The 22,489-nt window shown below is 42.7% G+C and overlaps 1 protein-coding gene across 1 annotated transcript in view; it reads right to left on the minus strand.

Annotated features, from left to right (window-relative positions):
* Positions 1 to 8,768: 8,768 nt before the first annotated feature.
* SYN2 (synapsin II) overlaps positions 8,769 to 22,489 on the minus strand; it is a 205,057-nt gene continuing 191,336 nt past the window's right edge. Inside the window, exons 11-13 of the mRNA XM_055343437.1 lie at positions 16,408 to 16,468; positions 12,116 to 12,335; positions 8,769 to 9,698 (exon numbers count right to left, since the gene is read on the minus strand). Of these exons, the coding sequence (XP_055199412.1) occupies positions 9,563 to 9,698; positions 12,116 to 12,335; positions 16,408 to 16,468 (417 nt within the window). The 3' untranslated portion in view covers positions 8,769 to 9,562. The remainder of the gene's footprint in view (positions 9,699 to 12,115; positions 12,336 to 16,407; positions 16,469 to 22,489) is intronic.

Here is a 22,489-nt window from a genome sequence, read left to right on the forward strand (position 1 = left end):
ATGTTGATAGTCTTTTGATAGGGATTGCTTTGAATGTGTAGACTGCTTAGGGTAGTATGGACATTTTGTTCTTCCAATCCATGAGCATAGAATGTTTTTCCATTTCTCTGTGTCTTCCTCAATTTCTTCCATGTGTTTTCTAGTTTTCTGAGTACAGATCCTTTACCTCTTTGGTTAGGTTTATTCCTAGGTGTCTTATGGTTTTTGTTGCAATTGTAAATGGGATCAATTCCTTGATTTCTCTTGCTTCTGCCTCATTGTTAGTATATATAGAATTGCAATGGATTTCTGTGCATTGATTTTATATCCTCCCCCTTTGCTGAATTCCTATATCAGTTTTAGCAATTTTCTGTTGGGGTTTTTGTGATCTGTGAAGAGTGAAAGTTTGACTTCTTTGCCAATTTGGATGTCTTTCATTTCTTTTTGTTGTCTGAATGCTGAGGCTAGGACTTCTAGTACTATGTTGAACAATGGTGGTGATAGTGGGCATCCTGTTGTGTTCTTGAACTTAGGGGAAAGGATCTCAGTTTTTCCCCATTGAAGATAATATTCACTGTGGGCTTTTCGTATAAGACTTTTATGATATTGAGACATGTTCTCTCTATTCCTACACTGTGAAGAGTTTTAATCAAGAAAAGATGTTGTACTTTGTCAAATGCTTTTTCTGCATCTATTGAGAAGATCATAGGGTTCTTGTCCTTTTTTTTTTTTAATTTTTTATGATAGTCACAGAGAGAGAGAGAGAGAGGCAGAGACACAGGCAGAGGGAGAAGCAGGCTCTATGCGCCGGGAGCCCGACGTGGGATTCGATTCGGGGTCTCCGGGATCGCGCCCTGGGCCAAAGGCAGGCGCCAAACCGCTGCGCCACCCAGGGATCCCTTGTCCTTTTGTTAATGTGGTGCATCACACTGATTGATTTGCAAATGTTGAACCACGCTTATATCCCAAGAATAAATTTCACTTGGTTGTGGCGAATAATCTAAATAACCAATAGGTTAAATCCTATTGGCTAGTCTGTTGGTGAGAATTTTTGCATTCATGTTCATTAGGGATATTGGTCTGTAATTCTCCTTTCTGATGGGACCTTTGATTTTGAGATCAAGGTAAGTTTGGCTTCATAGAATGAGTTTGGAAATTTTCCTTCCATTTCTGGTTTTTGAAACAGCTTCAGAAGAATAGGCATTAATTCTTCCTTAAATGTTTGGTAGAATTCTGCTGGGAAACCATCCAACCCTAGACTCTTGTTTGTTGGGAGATTTAAAAACATTTTTTGTAAAGATTTAATTTATTTACTTAAGAGATACTGAGAGTGAGAGAGAACACAGAGAGAGAGGAAGAGGCAGATTCCCTACAGAGCAGGGAGCCCTATGTGGGGCTTCATCCCAGGACCCTGAGATCATGACCTGAGCTGAAGGCAGATGCTTAACTGACTGAGCCACCCAGGCACCCCTGTTGGGAGATATTTGATTACTGATTCCATTTCTTTGCTGGTTTTGGATCTGTTCAGGTTTTCTATTTCTTCCTGTTTCAGTTTTGGTACTTTATATGTTTCTAGGAATGCATCCATTTCTTCCAGATTGCCTAATTTGTTGACATATAATTACTTATAATATTCTCTTATAATTGTATTTCTTTGGTGTTGGTTGTGATCTCTCCTCTTTTATTTATGATCTTATTTAATATTCCTTTCTCTTTTCTTTTTAATAAGTCTGATTAGGAATTTATTGATCTTATTAATTCTTTCAAGGAAACATCTCCCAGTTTTGTTGATCTGTTCTACCTTTTAAAAAATTTCTATATCATTGACTTCTGCTCTAATCTTTGTTATTTCTCTTCTCCTCCTGGATTTAAGCTTTCTTTGCTGTTCTTTTTCCAACTCCATTAGGTGTAAGGTTAGGTTGTGTATTTGAGGCTTTTCTTGTTTCTTGAGAAAGGCCTGTATTGCCATATATTTCCCTCTTAGGACCACTTTTGCTACATCCTAAAGGTTCTGAACTGTTGTGTTTTCATTTTCACTTGCTTCCATGTATTTTTCAAATTCTTTAATTTACTGGTTGACCCATTCATCCTTTAGGGGGATGCTCTTTAGTCTCCATATATTTGTGGTCCTTTCAAATTTTTTCTTGTAGTTAACTTCAAGTTTTAAAGCATTGTGGCCTGAAAATATGCATGGAATAATCTCAGTCTTTTGGTACTGATTGAGACCTGATTTGTGACCCAGTATGTGAGCTATTCCAAAGAATGTTCCATGTGCACTTGAGAAGAATGTGTATTCTGTTGCTTTCAGATCAAATGCTCTGAATATATCTATGAAATCCATCTGGTCCATTGTGTCATTCAAAGCCCTTGTTTCACTGTTGATCTTCTGCTTAGATGATCTGTTCATTACAGCAAGTGAGGTGTTAAAGTCCCCTATTATTGTATTATTATCAATGTGTTTCTTTAATTTTGTTATTAATTGGTTTATATAATTGGCTACTTTCAAGTTAGGGGCATAAATATTTATAATTGCTACATCTTCTTGTTGGATAGACACTTTTATTATTATATAATGTCCTTTACATTCTTTGGTTTAAAGTCTAATTTGTCTGATATAAGGATTGCTACTCTAGCTTTCTTGTGATGTCCATTAGCATGATAAATTGTTTTTCACCCTGTCGTCACTTTCAATCTGGAGGAGTCTTTGGGTCTAAAATGAGTCTCTTGTAAGCAGCAAGAGGGTCTTTTTTTTTTTTTTTTTTTTTTTTTTTTTTGCCAGTCTGATACCCTGTGTCTTTTGATTGGAGCATTTAGTCCATTTACATTTAGGGTATTTATTGAAAAGATAGGAAGTTAGTGCCATTGTATTACCTTTGTAAAGTTGCTGTTCCTATAGATTGTCTCTGTTCCTTTCTGGTCTTTGTTACTTTTGGGCTCTCTGTTCAAAGGATCCTCTTTAATATCTCTTGCAGGGCTGATTTAGTGATCACAAATTCTCTTAGTTTCTGTTTTTCCTGGAAACTCTTGATCTCTCCTTCTATCCTGAATTTCAGTCTTCCTGGATAAAGATTCTTGGCTGCATATTTTTCCCATTCAGCACGTTGACTATATCATGCCAGTCCTTTCTGGCCTGCCAGGTCTCTGGCAGGTCTACTGACAGTCTTATGTGTCTGCCCTTGTAAGTTAAAGACCTCTTGTCCTGCACTGCTTTCAGGATTTTCTTTTTATCTTTGAATTTTGCAAGTTTCACTATAATATGTTGAAGTGATGACATATTTTTATTGATTTTGTTGGGGGGAGGGTGTTCCTTTGTGCCTCCTGGACTTGAATGCCTGTTTCTTTCCCCAGATTAGGGAAGTTCTCAGCTATAATTTGTTCACATAAATTTTCTGTCCCTTTCTCCTGCTCTTCATCTTCTGAGACCCCTATTATCTGGATGTTATTTCATTTTATGAATTGCTGAATTCTTGAAGTCTCCCTTTGAGATCCATTAGTTGTCTTTCTCTCTTCTTTTCAGCTTCCTTATTCTTTCATTATTTTGTCTTTTATATCACTGTCTCTTCAGCTTCATTTAGCTTCATTGTTAAAGCCTCCATTTGTGACTGCATCTCAGTAATAGCATTTTTAATTTCAGCCTGATTAGATTTTAGTTCTTTCATTCATACAGTAAGGGGATTCTCTAGTGTCTTCTATGCTTCTTTCAAGCCCACCTAGTATTTTTATAATCATTGTTTTAAATTCTAGGTCAGATATTTTACTTATATCTGTATTGATTAAATCCATGGTGGTATTACCTCCTGTTCATTCTTTGGGGGTGAATTTCTCCATCTGTCATTGTGTCCAGAAAAGAAAGGAGGAAAGGAAAAGAAAAAAGAAAAAAAATCCAGCAAAAACAGCAATAACGAAAACAAAAACACAACAACTTCAAGAAGTGCTTCTGCTATATTATGCATACACTCTGTTGTGTTTTAGCTGCTCTTTTCTATTGTACCTTCCTCTACAGAGTTCCTCCTTGCTATAGTGCAGTGTTTGGGCCTTTACGTAGGGAACTTTGATTTTTTTTTTTTTTTTGTCATGATAAGCCTCGCATCTGCCACATTCCCTCCCTCCAACTGTAGAGATTATTTCCTTAATCCTCAGGTAATCTTTCTAGTTGTTCAAAATAGTTGAATGTTGATTTGATTTAGAGACCAGGATTATCCAAGAGAAGCACATCTGATATAAATGATATATAAAACTGGAATTCTGGAGAGTAAGAACTGAGGCAAGAAGAAATTTTCTTCTTCTATTCATGTGTTCTCACCATGGCCTGAGGCAGAGGACAGAGACCTGCCCAGGGCCCAGGTGATGCTTGGTGGTATAGACCACTAGGACTTAGCAATAAGCCAAGTGCCTTCCAATTGAGTCTCCTGTGTTCTTTACATCTTCCTTATCCATTCATCTATTGTTGGATGCTTCAGTTATTTCCCTATCTTGGCTATTGTAAACACCACTGCAATAAATAGAGGGATACATATATCTTTTCAAATTAGTGTTTTCCTTCTTTGGGTAAATACCCAGTAGTGGAATTACTGGGTCATATAGTAATTCTATTTTTAATTTTTGAGGAAACCCCATCTGTCTACACAAGTTTGCATTCCCATGAACTGCACAAGGGTTCCCTTTTCTCCAGATCCTTGCCAATGCTTGTTATTTCTTGCATTTTTTATTTTAGCAATTCTGACAGGTATAAAGTGCTAATTCATTGTGTCTTAATTTGCAGTCCCCTGATTATTAGTGATGTTGAGCATCTTCTAATGTGTTTTGGCCATTTGTAGGTCTTCTTGGAAAAATGTCTATTCAGATCCTCTGCTCATTTTTTAATTGGATTATTCAGGGTTTTGTGTGTGTGTGTGTTATATAGGTTCTTCATATATTTTGGATATTAACCTCTTATGGGATGTATCATTTGCAAATATCTTCTCCCATTCAGTAGGCTGCCTTTTTGTTTTGTTGACAGCTTCCTTTGCTGTGCAGAAGCCTTTTATTTTGGTGTAGTCCCATTTGTTTAATTTTGCTTTTGTTTTATTTCCCTTGCCAGAGGATACATATCTAGAAAAATGTTTTAATAGCTAATGTCAAAGAAATTACTGCCTGTTTTCTTCCAGGAATTTTGTCTAGAAGAACGGCTCTCACATTTAAGCCTTTAATCCATTTTGAGTTTATTTTTATGTATGGTGAAAGAAAGTGATATAGTTTTATTCTTTTGCAGTTAGCTGTCCAGTTTTCCCAACACATTTACTGATGAAGCTTAGCTCAGTTAATCCTTAAAATAATCTCCTCAGAAAGGTACTACTATTCTCATTTCATAGATGAGAAAATTGAGACACATAAAAGCTATAATCAAAGTCAATTAGCTAATAATTAGCAAAGCCAGAATTTAAATTCAGATTTGATTTTAGCCCCTTCCTGTGGCCCAACACTGTCTCTCCCCATTTCTTTCCTGGCTTCTAAAATGTTCTGTAAGGCTAGGCCTCCCTGGAGGGCTCTTGGAAGTGAAACCTATTCATTTATCTTATGAAGGACAGTGTCTCAAATGGCCCATCAGACACCTAGAACTGAGACTCATTTACTGTTATTACTAACTTTCTTCATGACCTTGGCCAGCTCCTTAAGTTCCCTGGGCCTCAGTTTTCTCAATTGTAAAATGAGAGGATAGGACTAGATGAAACCTCCAGCTGTAAAATTCAGTGACTGTATTCTGTGTGCTCACCCCATTTCTCTAGTGGGCATGTCTCCTCATCCTGTGGGCTGCTCACAACTCACTAGTAGGGTGCTCCCCTTCTCTGACACTCAAGCTAGAAGTATGCTCCACTCCCATAACACCTACTGCTTGTTGCATTTTACACTTATTTGGCTCTTTTTCATTCTCCTTCCATATCTTATCTGAATTTAACTGAATTCTACAAATGTTTTTATTTCTTTAACTTCTATATAGTATTCCAATTTATGAGTAAATCACAATTTATGTTCTAATTCCTCCATGAGAGACCATTGGTTGTTTCCATTTTTTCATAAATGGTGCTGTGACTAATATCCTTTTACTTGCCTTCTTGAGTACATGTGTGCAAGTGGATGTCTAGAAATGGAATAATTGAGTAATAGGGTTTATGCATTAAATATTGTCAAATTGTTCCCCTAAGTGGTAGTACCAACATATGTTCCCATGTGCAATGTGTAAGCATTCTGACTCCTATTTCTTTACCAATACCTATCAAGCTTAATTTTTTTCCCAAACTAACATTTTGACTGTGTATGTCTTACAGCACTGATCACTTCCTTCTTTCTATTTGTATATATGCTACCTTCTCTACTGGATGGTAAATTTTATAAGGGCAGAATTTTTGCTTAATCCATTTTTATATTCTTCCCACAAAATGTGTTGAGCTTAGTAAATATACAAACAAGAGTTGTGAGGAAATAAATATGCAGAATTAGTTAATCTTGACCCAAGGAGATGGGAAGTTCCATGGGGCTGGGATGAAGTGTTGTATCCTTATTAATCTGGGGTAAAGATATGGGTAGGGAATCCCCATGAGCTGCCTAAAGGGCTGCAGAGTGGTCATGACTGGCCTACAGACTGAAGGCTTCAAGATCTATGTGGACTAGGGATCCCTGGGTGGTGCAGCGGTTTGGCACCTGCCTTTGGCCCAGGGTGTGATCCTGGAGACCCAGGATTGAATCCCACATCGGGCTCTTGGTGCATGGAGCCTGCTTCTCCCTCTGCCTATGTCTCTGCCTCTCTCTCTCTCTGTGACTATCAAAAACAACAAAAAAAAAGATCTATGTGGACTATCACCAACCTTGGAAGATTCCAGGTTTAGATCGTTTATTTTTAAATATTTATTGATTGTGGTGAGTGGCAAATTTCCCAATCTCTGATGCCAGCTTTATTATGTGCCAAGAGGAGTGTTTCTAAATGGAACTCCCCCACCTCTGACCCCACCCCATTACTAAGGGTTGAGTAGAATCCATGTGTCCTTTGGACTAGGGTGCTACATGACCTATGGTAAATGCCTCCCCTTTTTGTCACCCTAGCAGTTCCTGGGTGACTCATTTTCTAAATAAGCCATTTGTGGTTTTTGGTCTGACATCACATGTGGAAGAATGAGTAATTTTTTAAGAACCAGAACTATATTCAATCAGAATAAGATACATTGTGTATGTTACTCATGGTTCTAGGACAAGGGGTCAACACTAATAAGTTCTCTGACCTTCTCCCGCTACTCCTTTCCTGGTGCCAATGGATAGAAAGAAGGTAAAAGAAGGAAGAAGGTATAGATGTGAAGAATTTTTGTGTGTATTTCTTATTTTGCTTTCACATGACATACAATTTAATAAAATTATATCTTATTTCCTTTGCTAGATTAAATAAAAATAATACAGCAAAATTGTCAAGGCCATGAGTTATACTGCTATACTGCTTGGATCCAAATCTCAGCTCCACTGCATGCCAGCTCGGTGAATTTGATCAAGTTATTGAATCTTGATGTGCCTCCATTTCTTCATTTATAAAACAGTAATAGTACCTATAATATAGGATTCTTGGAGGGAGTAAATGAATTGATATATGTTAAGTACCTTAGAATTGTGCCTGAAACTTAGTAAGCACTATGAAAATATTAGTAAACATTTCTTTGACTCCATCACAGTGTTTATGCTCATAGTAAATGCTCAAGAAATGCTTTTTGATGAAATGAATGCATTCTACTAAACATTTTTAGAATTGAAGGGACAGAAATGACCACAAATGGCAGACTCTTGTTTGGAAATAGAAGGAACCTTGAAGATCAATTCCCTGGAGTATAGGGAGTTCTCTGCCCCCCACCTTTTTCTTTAGTTTAATAGTTCATTCTCTAGTTATGTATGTTGTTGAGGGAGGAGGGCTGCCACACACCTCCCACCCCACCCAGTGAGCCACTCAATGGGAAGTTCTACTTCCGATTTTTTTACGTGTAAGAAGGAGGTAAAGTTCTGGATCCTTGAACCTTGAAACCATGGGCTGAGTTAGAAAGGAGACCCTGGTGCCAGAGAACTTCACTCTCTGGCCTTTTGGCATCTACTGCTTATGAGGAGGGTTAACAAGATAGCGGCATTCAGTTGAGTATTATTTTGTTGAGTCAGGATGGGTATGTGTTGGAAATTATATAGATATAATGTTAATATACTGGTTTCCATGTATTAGTGCAGATGTGGTGCTTGTCTTCACAGGATTTGTGATCTTTGGGAGCCTACTCTTATGTGAGCTGTGAAGAAGCCAGAATGAAATCCCTTGTGGAGCCCACCCTCAATCACAGACCTCTTTAGGATGCCTGAGGCCAGGCTTGTGGGATTCCACTCCTCAGAGCTGGTTGGTCCAGCCTCATTGGCACCACCATGTGGCTTTGGGTGAGGAGCTTGATGGACCAGACAAGTAGGTCTAACTTGGATGCCATAGGAACAAGGGTGCTCTGCTTACTAGAAAGGCCACAAATTCAGTAAAAGTGGTAGAGATGTTGAGTTACCAAAGGAAGTTCAGTTGTCCTGCAGGAAACATTCACTGGGAGATGTCAAGGAGGCCCAGCATATGTGACATCTAAAGGATAGCCACGCTCTCAACCACTTGCATACAGTCAGTCACACATAAACACATTCACAAACATACTGGCAAAAACAGCTTCACTCTCCTAGACTTTTCCCTTCCCTATACTTGCAAGCACACATGTATGTCTCACATATACTCTCTCAGCCAAAAGGGTGGCCTAGGGGATCCCTCACAGCTGAATCAAATGCTGGTTAATGCTGCTGCTTTTATTACACCAAATGTCTTAACATTTATTTGGAGATGAACACAAAACTTGGCATACTGCTGTTACAGTGGCATGCATTCTCTACAATGCAGCTTCGGAGCTCAAGATCACTGCAGCACGCACATAAGAACTGCTCTCCAGAGGAGAGAAAAGGTAGGCGGGATCTTGTTCTCTCCAGTATCGACAGACTAAAGGTGCTTTGCCATGAGAGTGGTCGAGGAATCTCTTGTGTTGGGCAGGTGTGTTTTAACAGCTAAACATGTACGACACGGAATCCAAGTGTGGGTAAGTTCCTAACACTTAGAGCCAAGAGCATTTTTGGGGTAAGTATATCCCCAAATAGGCAGCACTGACTAAACCGGGGGCATGCTTAGCACTGCATCTGAGGTTAAGCTACCAAGAGTCTTCAGTGAAGGGAATCCTGGTTTCATGAAGAAGAATAAGACATGACGGCGCTGTCACAATAAGGCCACTAAACTCACAGCAAACGATGACCCCAGAGGAAGCGCTTAGGACTACAGGAAAGCAGCTCTATTCTCTCTGATGTCAGGTGCCCCTTGTTGGTTAGGCACTCGCCCTGAGACTTTCGCATGGTCTTTTCTGAGCTGCACAATATCACTTAGCACAACGGAGCAGAGGAAAGGGCCACACACATCGAGGTCATGGGACACCACCAAGCATGGCTGACTATTGGCAAATGTCTCAGATAGATGCCTTTCCCGGTTGGGCTAGGTGCCCCCGTGTTATCTGGAGAGCTAATCTGAAAAGAGGCTGGCAAAGGACTTCCTCAAGCTCCGGATGGTCTCCGCTTTGGCTTCATCCTCATTGGCTGAAGACCGGAAGAAGGAGGATTCAGAGAAGCTGAAGGCATTTGTCAGGGACTGCGACTTGCTTGAAGATAAAAACCAGAGAGAATGTGAGAGAGGGTGTTCCCAATGAGGGAGGGAAAGACGGTGACATGAGAATATACAACCGAACCCCACTCCCACCCCAGGGAGACCAGGGTGACGGAGGAGAAAGCCAGTGGAGTGCTGCCAGGACCCAGGGAGGCCCCTGTGCTATCATCCTCACCTTCAGTGCTGCTAAAACAGAAAAGGATGGGGGCAGTGTGGGAGAAAGGGAGAGGGGGGAAAAGAGAAAGGAAAGAGGGAGATGGAGCGACTTAAAAGCTGTTTCTTATACTTAATGCTAAACTAAATGGCTTACAAGCTACATTTCAGAGGTAAGTACTAATCTAGGAATCTTATACCTTTTCCTTCCGATTAAATATAGCAACTAGGAGACCTTAGACTCTCTGCACTCTCTTTTCCATCAACTGTCTAGTGGTGAAGCCAGCATCAGAAGACCTGGGTCAAAGTGTTGGATCTGCCCTTCACTCAGTCTTGTGCTTGGTTTCTCATCTGTCATGTGCAGATGTTTTGTAAAATGCTCTCTAGGACTTCTCAGGTCTTTATACTCCGCTTTTTTTTCTCTGATTCCTAATAAACTTGGAATAAACTAAGGCCTCAAGTTATCTGCTTTTAAAATGGACATGACCATCCTTTGTAGCCTTCCTCAGAGGAGGCCTAATATGAGGTTGATGCAGTTCAGGATATCTAGGGGCAAAAGAGATACATATCAGGTGTACACAAAGACGTTAGGCAGTTTTCTCATTAAAAACTCAAATCACACACATTTTAGGAATCTATTTTTCCCCTGAGACCTAGGGATTCAGAGAGGAAAAAGACAAGAACGTCAAAGGGAGGCCAAACCCAGTACTTGAGAAGAAAAGACAAGGTATGGTATCTCCAGTGGTCTCTCATGTCTCCCTGACTTTCACTGTCTCTTTCCTGAGGATTTCTGGCTGTAGAACTCTTCTCCTGATGTCTTAGGGCCCCCAACCCTTCTCTACATTTGGTGTCAGTCCCCAACATTCCCTTCTATGGGAGTGTGAGCAGTTTCTCTCCTACAGTGACTGTGAACAGATGGCCTTCCATTAGGGTTGAGGATGAGCCCCAAACATGCTGGCCTCTGGGAAGGGGGGCCTCCTCTGCGTGCACAGCCAGGGGCATGGCATATAAGCCTCCTGCCTGTTGGCTCTATTCAACAAATTCAGCCCAAAGGCAGTGATAACCCAAAGATCAGCCCTCAGACTGGGGCTAGAATTGACTAATGAGAAGGTAAGGGAGATTTTAAAAGTCAACATGCAGAAAACAATTGGATTGAGGGGAGGTTATGGGGCAGGTGAGAGGTGAAATGTGCCACTGGCCAGAGCTGGGGAGCAGTAGTGGATGATGCCCCTCCAGTCATGAGGGTTGGAAGACCCAGAGAAAGTGGTCATCTGGACTACCTGAACCTGAATCCTAACCAAATCTCTGAGCAGTTTATTCAATTATACATGACCAGACCATGTCTAAGTGGCTTTCTTTTCTCCCTCCCTGAAGATTTCCATCACCTCACTCTGAGAAGCACAGATGGATCACTCCCATCCCTGCAGGCCATACCTGTCTGTGCTGACAGTGATGACAGAGGTCTGTTTGGGGACAGTGGAGAGAGGTATCTCTGGTTCTAGGGGAGAGGGCACCATCCAACTCAGGTGCTTTCCATCCTAAGTACAGCTATACTGCTTCCCATGAACCCTCAGTTCTTCCTCTGAAGCAGGACTGTGTAGGGGGAGCTTTTAAGGAGTGAGGAAGACCAAGAAGATGGAGTTCCTCAGGGGTGTCTCTAGCTGGGCCTTCCTTTGATGGCCACGCCAGAAACTGACCTCCTTCTGACAAAGCTGAAGGTAAAAAGTTGAAATGGAATTAACTACTTCCCCCTTTTCCTTCTGGGCAGCCTTGCTGATTGCACACCCTAAATTCTGAGTCAGAGGCAGGAAAGAGGATTTTTAAAAAAAAATTTTGACACACACAATGCACACACTCACAGAAAAGGAATGGAAAAAAGAGTGGGAGACAGGATTTAGAAAGAAAGAAAGAAAGAAAGAAAGAAAGAAAGAAAGAAAGAAAGAAACCACCCTAAGCTAATATAAGAATAGGAAAAGGGCAGTAACTCTGCCTTATTGGCATTCCCCAGGAAGAAAGGGGAGGGTTTGAGCTTTTAGCTAGACCTTAGACTTTCACTTCCTTCTTTTCTACCCTCCCCAATCAACCCCAACCATACCCCCAACCAAAAAAATAACCCAAAACCAAAACCAAAAAAAGCCCCACAAAAATATCTGTAGAAGAAAGCCTGAACAAGGGTGCTTTCTAGCAGCTCTGGAGCCTAAGGCTGGTGAGGAGGGGCAGGAAGAGGGGAGGGGAAGGAGCTGCTGAGTTGTCTCTTACTTGAGCTGTGGGTGAGGCTGGGGCTTCTGTGGTGGAGCAGCCGGGGGTGGCTGGGCCTCTGCCAGGGAGCTGCTGCTGGAGGGTGCATCTCCGTGGGTGGTGGAGGAAGAAGAGGAGGAGGAAGAAGAGGAGGAAGGTGGCAGTGATGGTCCAGGGGGAGGCCGGCGTGGAGGCAGCACCTTGCCTGGGGGTTGCATTCCTTGGGGTTGCCCAGGGCCCCCTAGGTTCAGTACAAGAAAAACTTCATAATTTAGCCGTATCAAAGGGTTTCCTTATTAGAATCTAGTCTTAAAGGGTGAGGTTAGTTAATTATCAAAAGGATAAGCTCTATTATAAGAAGCTACCCAAGGCTCTGTAGGGCTCCAGAGCCAGTCCCTGGTTTCCCTCATACATCTGCCACTACTTGCTCCTCCTGAGACACACAGCACCTCAGGCACAGCAGAAGTCAGGAGGACAAGGAAGAAACCATGGGATGAGTGGCCCTGACCAGACGCAAGCTCTTTTACAGAAGGTCCCCCAGAACAGAGGGACCCAACCGTTCTTCCCCAGAGGTTCCTCAGGTATAGGGCAACCTGCCCCACAGTTTACTGGGAGGTCTCAAGTTCCACACAGTAGACGCAGTACAAAGGCAATGGAAAGAGCACAGGTCTTTGAATCAGAAAATCCAAGACACAGTCTGTTAGTGACTCCCTGAGCAAGTCAGCAAACTTCTCTGGGCCTTGGTGTTTATAACCATCAAACTATGAAAAAGTAATCTCTAGTCTTAGTTGTCTTTCAAGATTGGTAGTGTTTCAAAGATGTTAATGGACAAGAAAGTTCTTCAAAAAGTATTGTGTGCTTAAAAAAAAAAAAGTATTGTGTGCTTTATGATCATTAATGATCACAGACTTGCATTGTTTTTACGGAGCAGGGCCTTGTCCAGCTCCTGACCTGCACATGTCTGATTGCCATGCTCTGCCCAACCAGGGCTTCATTTTAACATTAACTCAAGCACATGACTAGGGGCATCTTCTGTTTCCATGTACTCTTTTGCCTCATAGTACCATCCTCAGGAGCCTCTACCCCCTCCCCAGCGTATGTGGTGAAATTCTCCAGAAATCCAAGTCCTATTCTCCCCTGGGGTTGTTGTGGTCACCATCCCACAAAGAAGCAGCCCCCTACCCTTATCCCCACCCCCAAAAGGACCAGGATACCATTCTCTCAGCATAAGACAGAAAACCACCTGGTGGCCTGGAGGGAAAAAAAGGCCATCCTCCCTCTGGGGGTTTGTCAGGCAGTAAGTATGATACCTGCTTGCTCAGACTTAAGGCGGGGGTAGGGTGGTGGTGGTGGTGGTTCTTGCAGTCCAAAGTCAAAAGATGCCCCCATCAGTACATACTGACTAGTGGAAATGATGCATAATTGGCCTGAGAGATCCAACTTCTCAGGTTTCACTCTCAGCATCTACGTTCATGAGCCCGTTAGAAGGAGCAGGCTTATGGAAACTCAAGAGCTAAGAGAGTTGTGTTGTAACTTAGTATCTTAGAAACACCAGAATACCCATACCCTCTGGAGAGGCAGAATTATACATCAACATCACTGTGCACCCCTGATTATCAGCGCCTCTCCTTTATACATGGCGTGGGCTCCACTGTATCAATTACCAATGAATACCAGAGTTAGTTTTACATAAATAAATACATAAATGTAATTTGGGATTGAAAACTCGAAGTTCCAAGTTCAAAGTGGATAACCAGTGAAGATGAAGCCAACAGACCAGCATATTTCATGTTAACCAGTTTTTGCCTCTTCCAAAGTTTGGCATCATTTGTATTTTAGCCTTTTCTTGCAAAGTACAGCAGGTGGATAGCTCAACCTCTTATACCAGGAACCTGAGTTCTTTCCCACTTGCACAGAGATACTTGAATAGCCAGAAACTTTACAACTTAACACTGAAGACAGATATAACTTTTCCTTTATTGCACATTAAGCTGTACAAGAGAGTCACAAAAGAGAGGTACTTAAATCACACTTCCAGCATTGGCTGAGGTTTTCCCAGCTGGATTGGTACAAAAAAAGGGGACAACATCAGAAAAGAAATGGATACAAAACACCTGAACAGCAATCCTATACTGTGACGTGGATGTCCCCCAGGCCACAGAGTTCTCCCTTAGCATGCTGCCTGAGGGCACATGATAGTCAGGTTATGCTGCCTGCTTCCATTTGGCAGTAGGAGCCCTAATCAGTTTCTCTCCGACCTGAGAAACTTTGGCTAACACCACTCTGGAGCCTGACTGAATTCAAATAGCAACTTTGTATTTGTGGCTCACAAATGTCACATGAAAAGCACCTGAATGTTCACACTGATAACATGCAGAGAAGCAACACCACCATCAGCTCACCACTTGGACAAAAAATAAAAAATACAAAAATAAAAATGTATTCCTCCATTCTGGGAAATGTTGCTTTATTCCTTTCTACCATTTCATCAGATTGGGAGGTATTTAAGGACCTGATTCTTATGCAACTCACCTGGAAGTGCATAAATGCATATATGTATATATTTACAACAGATCGATCACCATCACCATCTAAGGGAGGGATCACAGATGAGAACACTCACACTCAATGCATTTCTCTGTAGCCTCAGAATCTGCCAGCAACCAGAGGAGAAACTAGGGCATGTGCCCTTGACCCATACATCATACTATCAACACTATTTATTCCTCAGACCTGGAATCCAGAACTGTAACATGTCAGCATAGAAGTGAGAGGAATGTAACAGTAGAGCTAGAAGCACTTATTTAAAATGGAAACTGCTGGCATGAACTCCCAAGGACCTCCATCCTAGAGGAGACCACTCAGTGCCTGTCCCAACCTGGCTAGGAGATGGCAAGATGAGGCACTGCTTTCATTAATTGCCTCAGCATAGCCCAGGAACTCTGTGTCAGAGGAAAGAGGACAAACTGGTCAGGCTTCTTCAAGAGCCATGGCTGTGAAGCCTCTGCCCCAAACACACACAAGCTAAAATCAGAGATAGGTCTTTCCAGGAAAGATAAAACACCCCATTCTCTGGCCTCTGGGGGGGCTCTTGTAACAGCTGAAAATGAAGGCAGAAATCCAGCTCATAGTTCTGTAGGCAGTGTACCCACTCTGTGAAATGGGACATTTCTCATTTGGTCTCATGATTGCCTAGGGAGAGGGCAAGAGCAAGATAGTCGAATCCTTCTCAGACTTTCAGTAGCTTCCTGCATCCTATGTCCAAAATTGCTAAAGAATCATCTCTGTACATAGGTCAGGCTTTGGGGAATACAAATCAGCCTCAATTCCACAGAAGCACATAATACGGCCAATTCAGAAACAGCAACAAAGAAAAAACAACTTAGGGGACTGAGATCAACACACAGAAAATACTCACAAGTTCACTTTGATATTGCACATCAGCGGCCCCATTCTTTTTTGTCTAATCTCATAGCTAATTAGTTAATAATAAAAAAGAAGGTACACTGGGATATAAAGTACAGAACACATTCCCGGAAAGAGCTTGTTCTTTATATTTCATGTCATCACTAAAAACACAAGAGCTCTACAGGCACAGCCAGCCTATTCACATAAACTCAAACTGCACCAAATTTTAGCAAATGGAGAAAAAGGTGGATGCCTTCAGATTCAACGGATGAAGCTATGGAAATTAGACCTTGAAAATCTCTTAACTTCTATTTACCCTAGCCATGCAGAAAGGAAGCAAAAAGCACAATTCGTTGAAGATCCCAAGCACACTCATGGAGGTAAGCAGGGGGTGGGGGGCGCTTTAATCTGAGCCTGGGAAGGTGGAGGAGAGGAGTTGGGTTTTATTTTTGTGGTCTTTGTTTCTCCCCTGTCCATCTCCCCAGTCCTTTTTCACCCCACATTATGTAATACTTTAAAAAATACTATTAAACCACCCAGAAGATAGTCACACTGGACTTGGGAGAGGCACAATTCTTTTGTACACTGTTGACAAACAGCCCTGGAATCACAAGTTATACAGAGAAACATAAGTGAGCATTACAAGCACGAACAGGAACAGGTAAACAACCAGACAGAGGAGCTGACACTGCATAGGAAAACACAGTCCAGTCAGTATTGAAAGAATGCAGAAACGGCACCAAAGGGAGGGTCTGTTGCTCCCTCCCCGCTTTCCTTTCTTTCCTTGTTTGTTTTTGGCTTAAAATTTCTGCTTTGAAAAATGAACTACCAATCACTTTAAGAAGCTTGGACTTGTTTTGGCCCTACTGCAATGCCATTACAGTCGAGAATATACTGTAAACAACCTTGGGGGGCTGGCCGCTGAGGTGGGGTCTTGCTGGAGTCCGGATCCTTAAGTGTTCCACTCTGGAAGACAAAATGCAAAAGAGATAAAAACAAGACTGCAAGCAGATTCCGAAGAGAAACCTTGTGGCTCCATGGCATGAGTGCAGTGGGATGTGATGGGATCCATGGTATCTGGCCTAGAGGCTTCTGCTGTTCCAGAAATACACCTCAAAGGAGTTCTCAGCCTCTCTGGTGTTGCTGGGGCAGGGTTCCTAGGCAGTGTGGGCTTGAGACCTCCTAAACCCCCTTTTCATTTCCCTCCTTTTTAGACTTATTCTGTCTAGATGTTCTGGGTCTTCTAATAGCACCTGGTTTCTTCTCTGGTGGCTGCCTGCTGTCCAGTTCCTTCAATACTTACAGACCCAGCTTCCTGAAGGAAAGGGAGGATCAACACCAAAGTCCAGAGATTGGGTTGGGCTTTAGGCACTTCAGGGCCCCTGAGATTAGGAGCTGGACCAGATGATGAGCCCAGATTTGCCTCACTTCTGTGGAATTAACTCTGATGTAGAATCAGCTCTGGAGGTGGCTCTGGGGTCAGATCCACTCTTTGGGCTATGCTGGAACTCCCTAGGGAAGGACTTGGGGCCAGTCTTCTGTTTCCCCCAAGCTTCCTTTACCCAGAGGGAAGGGGTAAGATGTTAATGCTTGTAGAAGTGCTCAAGGCCAAGCTGTTTTTCCTTCTCAGATAGCATTACATTTTACCCAACAACATGGCTCCACTCCCATGTTTCCTCTCCTCCCAGCTGTGATTCTGATTATGCCCTGAAAGGATTGAAGATGCATGTGACTTCAGTTTGTCTACCATTTGAATTAAAGGCAGTGAGCATTTGTAGCTTAAATTCAGTACAAGGGAAATGCTCTATAAAGCCTAAGAGTTGCCAAGTGTGCTCATGGTGATGTCACAGAGGGAGCTGCAGGGGCAGGGCTGTGAAATGGGCTGAGCATGTCCCCAGCATGCTCCCGCTTCCTCTTTCAGTGCTCCTCTCCCTTGTGACGTGCCCCTCAGCCCTACTCCCACATGAAAACTGTTTCTTCTCCTGTTCCCCATTTCCTATGGGCCTCCCATTCTCACCATCAGTCTTCTCTCCAGCCTTTTTCAGCTCCACTCAAGAAGAGCTGAAGTGTTACCCTCTCCAGTGTCATGGTCTTTAACACCATTATCTAAAACTATTTTACTAAGAGGATTTGGGACAGTAGGAGGCAGAGGACCTTTGAAATGTCCTTAGTGCCACCACATCAGAGGGTACCTGTTCTATCTACAATCTCCACCCTCTCACAGATCACAGCAAGCACAACACTTCCCTTCCCATTCTTCCAAATACTGTCATGGGATCCAAGATGCTTGGTCTGAGCTCTGGCACTGAAATACCCACCACCAATACATCACCTAGAGATCACACCATCCAGTCAGGAGCAAGACCCATCCATTCTTCCCTCTCAATATCTATGATTCACCACTTTTTCCTGACTATTGCTGGTCAAGCCTGCACCATTTCTTGCTTAGACTACTAGGCAATGACTACTACTACTACATTACCAGATAGTCTCCTCTCTCTCTAATCTATCCCGTGCCTACCTAGTGTCCTCTTATGCTCCCTAATTGTGTCACTTTATACTTCTTTAATAATTTATAGCTAATACTACTTATGTGCCAGGTACACGATGGGCAGTTTGATATATTGCATACCTCATAAGACCTCTCTGAGGTAGATGCTATTATTATCAACATCCCTAATTTTTAGACAAGGAAATTGAGGCCCAACTAAGTCAGGTAATTTATCCAGGGTCACACAGTAGAGGCTAATGCAGCTGGGCTGTGAGGCCAGGCAATCTGATAGTCATATTTTCTTCCATTGCCAGCAGGATGACAACCTGCCAGCAGGATGACAACCACATCCCTCAGGCTGACATCTAAAACTTGCTTCAGCATGGTTGGAATTGGCCAATCTAGCCTTCTCTCTCCCTCATGTCTTAAGCATACCGGCTCCCTCCAGGCCTGATCCCTCACTGTTTATTCTCAAGGCTAGAACACATAATTTTTTGTGCTGAGTACCCTACAGGAATACTTTTTCACCTGTTCTACCAATCCCATCCAAAACATCTTAGATGTCTAAGTAATTTTCTTCCTCATCTATGAAATCTTCCCTTCCAACTGCCCCTTTTGACTATGATCTCTTCTCTGAAATCCTGAAACAGCATATAGGAAACTCATACTACCAAAGAGGGTCTTTGTAATGCTGTGTTGTGATCCTAAAGCCTAGATGATATGCCCAAGAAGACTGATACATCCTTCAAGCACAGACTATGTATCTTCATCTTCTCATGAATTCTTAACAAATGCAATGCCCTTGTTTTTAAAGAAAAATAGGGACATATGGCCTAGAACAGGAACTATTTATTTAAAAAGTTAAAATAGTTAGAATTAGGAATATTTTGAAAAATTCAAGACTATCATCATTTTACCAACACCATCAAGCATAGGGCTGAGTATATAAGAGATCCTTAATAAATGCTTGTTAAATAAATGAACATGCAAGTAAAATAATGGTGAAAATCCAAAAAGGACTAGAGTATAATTCTTTAGGAGAGGCATATTGTTAAATCATAAGAGTTAAACCATGTAAGTATTTGGTATCAACTCTAGTGAGCAGCTCTGAAAATGCTCAGGTTAGGGAACTAAACTTGAGGCCTGCTATGTGTACCTGTATATCAGGTACAGAAGGTAAAGTTAAAACAAGCGTCAAAGAAGCAGATATTGCTTCCATCAAGACTTCCTAACCCAAGGACATTTTAAGCCTAAGAGTTCATTCCCACTGTGATCTCTTCTTTCTCATGACCTGGTTGCCAGCTAGTTAAGTCTGGGGCCAGGATACAGTGTACAGTGTTTGATAAAGGGTGCATAGATAACAGGGTGGCCTTTCTACCTGGGCTTCTGGCATGCTAAGACGGGGCTGGGGTTCAATCCCCCTCCCAGCCCCCCCCCACACACACATTGCTGTCTAGGTCTCCAGCAGTAGGTCTTTAAGACTGGATAGCAGAGTGACTGAGGAAGTTGGGCTTTTGGGCTGTGAAGACCTTGCGTTCAATCCAGGTGTGCCACTTAATTGCTTTGTGACCTTGGGCAAGTTATTTCACCCCTCTGTACCCACTTCTTTTCAAAAGGTTTCTGTGATGTGAAGTGAGATTATCTATCTTTCTATCTATCTGTCCATCCATCTATCAAGATATCTATAAGCACTGGCCTCTGTAGTTTCTAAGTAAAATACAACAGATGACAATGATATTGATGAGGAATTTCTTTTTTTCTTTTTTTAAAAAATATTTTTATTTATTTATTCATAGAGACACACAGAGAGAGAGGCAGAGACACAGGCAGAGGGAGAAGCAGGCTCCATGCAGAGAGCCCGACGTGGACTCGATCCAGGGTCTCCAGGATCATGCCCAGGGCTGCAGGCGGCGCCACCCAAGTCTTATGCCCATGATGGAATACCCCTTGCAGTGCTCTATTCGTAGGCTTCAGAGAACCTTATTTAGTTGTGATAGTAAAGCCTCCTTTGATCTCCCTGACAATCTATCAGTGTTATGGTTTCTCATTGCCTGAGAAGAATACTCATATGAAAGACAGCAAAATTCATATTGTTTGTGGAGCCACTATATAGGCTCTTGCCAGTCTCCTTCCCTGGGGCCTCACCCCATACCACGCATGGCTGCCAATCACCTCAGGCATTGGTCAAGAACAGCTTAAGATGTTCTCCTCCAAGAGAATTTTTATTTTTAGATAGAATTATGGAAAACCATTTATAAGAGATCAGAACCAGGACCATTGGGCAAAAGCTTCAGAAAGGTAGAATTTCAGTTATAGGAAGAACTTTCTATAGTAAAATCAGTGGAAGAGGCTATCTTGGAAGGTGGGTGTGTTCCTGTAGAGGCTAGAGAATCAGCTGACCAAATATTGTAGAGAATATGCCTTCACTAAACATGAGCTATATTAGGTGAACACTATGGTTCCTTCTACCCTGACAATTTATGATTCGGGGGAGGGGAGGGTGGGGAGAGGAGAAACCCTTTAAAATCCCATAGATTAATCTCTAATGGTAGAACTCCAGACACTCATTGGATGAGTTGACAGAGTAATCATACCAATGAAGGCTGGCCCTGGCTCTCCTCAGCTTCAGAAATATACAAATAAGACATGGATGAACTGAGCCCAAAAGTTCCCTTCCAAAAGCTTCAGAGGAAGAGCTCCCAGAGGCAGTCCTTTGAACTGGAGCCTGGGAATATGCCTTGGCCACCCTTCTCTGGCGCCTAGGAAGCTTCACCCTTTGCTGGCTCCACAGAAGTTGTGGACTGAAGACTTCCCAGGGACTATGAGGGGTAGAAGAAGAGTCCCCTAGGACTGTCCGTTGCTAGGCTGAGACTCTCTGGCTCCACCCATAAGCCATCCATCTGTTGGGGCTGAGGGCTATTCCCGTGGGGTTTGGCTACCATGGGATCTGTCTCCAGTCACCAAGAACTGCCTGGGATGCTGAATTCCACAGAAGTCTGGCCACTCTGGCGTCACTGCCAAAGTCTGGACTGTAGCCAACCCACAGCAGGAGCTCATGGCCAGACTAAGCTGCAGTTTCCCTCAGGAAGTTGAGTTGACTCAAACAGGTAAGAATGTGTAGTCCAATGTTTGTGCTTAGCTGTACTGAAAAAAAGAAGGGCCTTTTTCCCTTATGGTCAAAGGGAAAGCCTTGGCAGCAGCATAAGAGAGAAAAAAAAACCCAAACAATTATGGCTTTATAGAATGATAACAAGCTCAGAGGGTCTCCATTTATAATGCTGCTGCCAAAAATTTGATGCAGTTAGAGGGGCTTCAGTGTCTCAAGGAGGGAAGGGCACAGGTCCATTGCTCTTTTAGCTGATAAGCCTCACAAGAGAGCAATGCAACCAGTTCTGGCTGTTCCTTTAAGGGGGACATCAGGCAGCCCAGGTGGCTCCGCGGTTTAGCGCCACCTTGGGCCCAGGGCCTGATCCTGGAGACCAGGGATGGAGTCCCATGTTGGGCTCCCTGCATGGAGCCTACTTCTCCCTCTGCCTGTGTCTCTGGCTCTCTCTCTCTCTCTGTCTCTCATGAATAAATAAATAAAATGTTAAAAAAAATAAGGGGGACATCAGTGGAATTAAAATAGATACATGGGGGAAAAATGGGTACCTGGAGCTGTACCCATGGTGAGAAGTATGGAAATGACATCTTTCCTCATGTGACTTTGGGAAAGTTACTTAATTTCTGAGTCTCAGTTCCTCAAACAGACCAATTGCAAGGATTAAGTGACCTAACCATGGAAGCACCTAAGACTGAGTAGAAGATCAAATGTAAATCCGATCAAAGGTCAAGGAATAACGGGCATAGTGAGCTTCCTGGCCTTAGAGGTGTTTAAACAGGGCCAGGAAAACCCTGGTCAGAGATGCTATGGAGGATGTTATGAAGTTATAGGCAGATGACTTCCATAGGCTGGTTCTGGGTTTCCATTAATACTTTCCTGTATTTTTCAGTTCTTTAGGTGTCTGAGATAGAAGACCAGCCCTCCTTAGCTGCAGAGTCTAAGCCCAGCAAGACCCCGGAGCTATTGGGTCTGAGCAGGGGTGTCTACAGGCACAGGCTTTGAAGCTCTTGACAAGTGCTTCAAGTGTGTTGACAAGTGTGTTACCGCTTTCCATCAAAGCCAGTGGGTTGGTATCCCACTTTGCTGAACCCACTGGGTGGGTCTGAGAAGTCAGGGAGGCAGGAAAGGCAGGTGTAGCTCAGAGACTCCTCTAGGTTGGCAGGTTTATCACTTGATTGTCAGGAGAAGGAAAACAAGGGTTTCCCTTACACAAGGTCACAAAGGCCCAGCTGTCTCCATTCTTACCTTCCCCAGTGCTCTGGTGGGGACATGAAAAAGGCATAGTGCATAGTATTGTATACTACTCCCTAAACTGGGTCCCCCTAAACTGGGGACCAGAAGACCCAGCTCTCCTGCTTATAAACCGCATGACTTTGGACAAGTCGTTTGCATT

Source organism: Nyctereutes procyonoides, unplaced genomic scaffold (assembly GCF_905146905.1).
Source record: "Nyctereutes procyonoides isolate TBG_1078 unplaced genomic scaffold, NYPRO_anot_genome, whole genome shotgun sequence".
Taxonomy (NCBI): domain Eukaryota; kingdom Metazoa; phylum Chordata; class Mammalia; order Carnivora; family Canidae; genus Nyctereutes; species Nyctereutes procyonoides.